We start from the raw sequence: 5,064 nt of genomic DNA, 5'->3' as shown, positions 1-5,064 counted from the left end.
TGCGCGTGCGTGTGTATTTGTAGCAAGATTCCACTCTCTCCCTCTTTGTTTATCTGTTTCAAATAAGGGAGGGAGTCCTACCATTTATATTGGTGTACACCTTACATTAATAGTGATACCAAATCACCACTATTTTTTCCTTCAAAATTCTTGAATGGATCTCATACTCATGGGACACATTCCAACAGAATCAATAGGGTTTATCTTGTATATGGGTTATTCTGTTCCTACTTGGTCCTCAAAATCTTGAGCAGAAAAGGAGATTGAAAAAAAAAATGTTTAAAATGACGATAAGTGTTCTATTACGAATCATTCGAAAAAATACATTTTTGTAATACAAAACGACAGTAAACATGATTTGCGAATTTGATTCTTCGAGGTACAGATTTGCGATAGTTTTTTTCACATATATTATTAGTGCTTTCTGAAATTTACTCTTTTGTCTTTGATAGGAGACCACACAAATATAAGAATTGAGCCGTATTTCTCACTGAGCAGGCTTATTGCTCAGCTGCCAGATTCGCTGTTGAATGTCCATGTTAGCGCGATGAGATGAGACAGAATGCAGCGACGGTGGCGGCGGAGGGGCTGCAGGAGCGCATCTGGGACCTCCACGACAAGCTCAGCCACGCCATCCTCCCCCTCTCCTCCGCCTCCGCGCGCCGGGGCGCCCTGGAGGGCGGCGGGTGCGTCGTCCCGAAGCGGCAGCGCGGAGGAGACCGCTGCTCGGCGGCGGTGGCGGACGCTCGGAGCCTGCGCGCCATCAGAGCCGCGCTCGAGGACCTCGAGGGCCACCTCCACTTCCTCCGCGTCAGTTCACCATAAACCCTTCCCTCACCTCATCTTCGTCTTCCCCTACACCTCTGGGTTACTAGTTCTTGTTAGCGCGTAGAATGCAGCAGGTTTTTTTTAGTTCTTGGCCACGGGTTGATTGGTTGTACAATACTACAGTGGAACAGGTTTCTTGTTAGTTCTTGGCACCGGATTGATTCGTCGGTAGAGCAATCTGTAGCTTTGCTTTGCCTCTGCACGATGTCACATTCTTTCTTGATTATGAATTATACACAAACCAAGATTGCAATGACCAGCTATTAATTTTCTTAAAATAATTCACTCTATCACTACCTTCAATTCATGAAAAACAAGTCCGTTCGCCTTTTTTTTTTTTTACAGTTTCATCTATAAATGTTTGCTGTTTGGCACTTCTCCGTTGCCAGCAGGTAGAAAGCATCCACAAATGTTGCTGTTACCACATCACGGTGGGTTGGATGCTGGCTTTTGTTTGTTTGCTCGCCTTGTTTGTCTTCCTTATGTTCCATTATTGCCAGCGTTTTTTCCTCTCTGGCCATTTTGTCTTCCTGCGATTCGTAGGTCCAGATTGTTTGGAGTATGAAAACCAGATTCGCTCTTGAATGTCCATGTTAGTTAGGACTTCTGCTGTCATGCGTCTTCACTCATTAGTTCTAACGGTGGCCGAGTTACTAGGAGGAATCTTATCTGTTCGATAAGGACATCTCGCTTCCTTAGAGCCAGTAATGGCATGGAGACACATAATTGTTACATGTGGTTACTTAGCCTTGTAGCTTGCTGTCTCCTGGGTTACAGTATTTACCTATGTAGCTTGTTGTGCTACAGCTTAAGCCATCAATAGTTAATATTGTCTTTCTGCACTTGATTTCCTCCCAAGTCATAAGACCAATGGTTTTACTCTCATCCTACTAGCTTGTGTTTAGCCGAATTAGTTGATCAGAACATACTGTTGCGCTAGTAGCAATGAATTGCAATACGAGAATATGAAGTGTTGAGCTGCCTTATTTCTTTTTTTCGAAAATGGTTGGGAGTTCCTGCAATTCACTTAAGAAGAATGGAGTTGGCCCAATTTATGAGGGAGACCGGATCCGACCACACGGTTTATTAGAAGAAAAAAAAACCGGCAAAACCCTGACGATGACAGAAAGCGGTCGGAACGACCGCCTCAGGCGACCCACTACCCCACACCTAGACACAGCGATCAACTAGGCACACGCGAGAAGGATCCTGCCGCCTATCATCGTTGCCGATCTACGTCACATCCACAACGTAGCAGCTCTGACTTCACACAGCAAACTCCTCCCACCTATGAAAGACGACCACTACGAAGCATGAGGCAGCTCCGAGGTGGTCAAGCATGTGGAATGAACTCCAAGACGACGCCTCCAAGGAGGGCGTGACATCGAAGATGCCGTCGTCACCCATCCGGAAACCCGAATATGGGTTCTCACTTGCAAAGTCCACTGGATAGAGGGGGAGGCACTACACGATGCCTACAAGGAGGTGAATGGCGCCCAAAAGCGTTGCCATCATCGGCACCAGTAGGAATCTGGGCTAGGCTTTTGCCCTGCAGCTCCCCAGCACACCCACTGCGAAACAAGCTAAGCCACCACCACCACACTCATGCAGCGCCCACGTGGTCACCGCTAGCTGCTAAGCTCCTCACGGGCAAGATTTGTGGGAAGGAGACAGATCGGCAAAAAGGGGGGAGCACAACGAAAGCAGTAGGCCACGACGGGTGAACAACACGAGGTCAAGAGTGCCGACAACGGAACGCATCACGAGCAAGGAGCACGTCGGAGCCACGGGCCTCACGGAAGCGCACTGGTGGCACAACCACATCCTGTAGCCAAGGACGCGCACCGCCGCCGGGCCGCCAGGAAATGGCCGTCCCCAGCTGCGCCAAGTGGGCATCTAGCTGCCCACCAACGTTGTTGACAGTGATCAGACCAGCGCACACGAGATGGTGGCCGGCGTCAGCCTTTCGAGCGGCCAGGGCACGTCCAGCGGCTCCAGGATGATCCCTCCGCCGACGTGTCGATGCGTCAGCACAAGAACAGCAGTGGCCGCATGGTGACCATCTCCGAGGCCAAAGTCACATCCATCGTCGCGACCGTGGAGCCGCCGCCACACCACAGCATGCCTCGCGGAGAGGAGGCCCAGCATCGCGCATAACAGTAGACTCGCTGCCAAGCCTCACGGCAACCGGCGACATGCCGGCAGAAGGCGCATGACCCGGCAATGGAGGAACCACCATGCATGGAAACATGGCGGCAGGGAGTAGATCCGGCCGCCATGCGCGCCGCTGAGCAGCTTCGGCCTGGATCCCAGCGAAGTGGAGCAGATTTGTCCACCACCAAGCACTGTTGAGCAGATCCGGTCACCGCCACCTGGAGGCAAATGAGGACCACAAGCTGCAAGAGAAGAAAACATCCCCAGACCCGATTTGGCAACCCCACGCTCGAACACCGGTCGTCCTCACTGGGGCCTCCGTTGCCAAACCTTTGCATCAACCCCAAATGCCGCCGCACCATCGACGGAAGGCTGGCTAGCCGCGCAACACCAGCCGTGGAGCTGGCTGTCAAGGAGGGCTCAGGCAGCCCAGCGACACCGCGATTCATCTCCCCCGCCGCCACTGTCCTTGAAGCCGCGTGGGCTTCTGGCGGCCTGCTCAGGTAGCGGCGAGGTGGGAGAGGGAGGAGGGAGAGGGGTGGCAGCGCGGGGGAAGGAGGGGCCGCCCGAGCCGCTCCTAGGAGCCGCCTCCCCTGAATGTCTCTCCAGAGCTACCTTATTTCTACATTGGTGAAATGAAATTTTCTACATTATTACTTATGGCAAACATGTAGTGTAGTTCCTGAGCTTGGAAATAATTCAGCTAGTTCTCTGGCATGACATTATTAATGATCAAGAAACAAACATCTTACTTATTTGTGTCATTCTTTTCTTGTAGGATGTTATAGTGCAACAGCAGGCAGAGCGAGGTGCTGCAATTGCTAGGCTGCAACAAAGTCGTATTCTCCTTGCTACAAGGTTGGCTGAACACAGATGGAGGAGGCACCAAGTCATTGAGGAAACCTTGGCTTTTTTTGGTGAGGTGCTTGACAAGACCCGGTTTGCCTCCCCTGGAGATGATTGTGGGGCACGTAACCAATCTAGGGAGAATGAGGTGGTGGATCCCAATGGACACAGTTCAAACATTGTAGTTTCTGTGTTATCCTGTAGTTTAGCTTTAGTCAAGAATTCCGTAAGATTGGAGAGGATTGGTGGTGTGCTGGGTAATGCCGCGGTGTTTGCCCTAGGCATGCTTGCTTTCGTGCAGCTGCAGGAAGTGACCTTTCATAAACAATCTCCAGCAGTCGAGTATAGGAGAATTGCTAATCATTTTCATTCTGGGTCGTCAACAAGGAACAGTACAGGGAAGCATCTGGAAGTGTCACTTGCTAGAGGTTGACGGATCATTAGAGAGTTGCTTGTACAGGAATTATTGTTCTGCTTACACCTGGTCAATTCGTTGATCTTTCGTCTGTTTTTATTTGGCACTACATTATATTCTTTTTGATGGGTTGGTCTTCTTCTCTTCTGTATTAGAAGCGGTACCAGTACCACACAAATCGAAAATGGCTTGGGTTTTGCAATAGGATTGCCAGAATTTTGTAAATCAGTTCCGTTTTGTTCAATTAGCTTGTGAGCCAATGTTAAAAGGTTTCTGCAATGATTATGCAGCAATTTGCTATTTTTTACTTGAATCAGGCCAATACATTTAGTTATCGGTTGCCACATATTCGGGTTTCTTGTTCGGGGCTGCTGTCACACAAATTCTTCTGTGGTTTCAGACGTGCATGGTTCACCGTCGATGACATGAGTTTGGTGAAGAATCATGAGGCGAAGTTCCTATGAGCAGCTCAACATGCAATCACGCGGGAATATATTCACAATATACCACATTATCTGCTTCTTTGACAAAATTAAGAGGCCAAAGGTTCTTTGCCTAACCCATAAGCTCAGTTTTGGATTTGTATCTTTTGGAGATGTAGTACAAGTGAAGGGTGGTGTATGTGTTCAATCGTTTTTGTGCCAATGTTTCTTTGCATATATTCGCTTCCCTCTTTTTGGATGTGTGAGTAACTTTGCCACTTTATTGATTCTTAGCTTCACTTATGCTCTGGTACCGCTTTTAACATCAACTATCATATGCATAAACTGAAAAAAAACTCATTTGCACTTTTACTATGTTCTATCAAAATAATGCAGTAC

At 48.8% G+C, this 5,064-nt stretch overlaps 1 protein-coding gene across 1 annotated transcript; it reads left to right on the top strand.

Moving 5' to 3' along the window:
• The first annotated feature begins 475 nt into the window (after positions 1-475).
• LOC133883683 (plastid division protein PDV1-like) lies at positions 476-4,503 on the top strand. The gene is made up of 2 exons (XM_062323062.1): positions 476-810; positions 3,761-4,503. Exons 1-2 carry the CDS (start codon positions 553-555, stop codon positions 4,259-4,261), a joined length of 759 nt encoding a protein of 252 aa, XP_062179046.1. The 5' UTR covers positions 476-552; the 3' UTR covers positions 4,262-4,503.
• The last annotated feature ends 561 nt before the right edge of the window (positions 4,504-5,064 follow it).

Source organism: Phragmites australis, chromosome 10, assembly GCF_958298935.1.
Source record: "Phragmites australis chromosome 10, lpPhrAust1.1, whole genome shotgun sequence".
Lineage (NCBI taxonomy): Eukaryota > Viridiplantae > Streptophyta > Magnoliopsida > Poales > Poaceae > Phragmites > Phragmites australis.
The sequence above is the reverse complement of the archived record's forward strand: the minus strand, read 5'-3'. Positions and strand labels throughout refer to the sequence as shown.

Bases quoted from the DNA above. Each gene is read 5' to 3' on its own strand.
- LOC133883683 (XM_062323062.1), top strand. From the start codon at position 553: ATGAGACAGAATGCAGCGACGGTGGCGGCGGAGGGGCTGCAGGAGCGC. The intron at 811-3,760 runs GTCAGTTCACCA...CTTTTCTTGTAG, and splicing joins GCCACCTCCACTTCCTCCGC to GATGTTATAGTGCAACAGCA.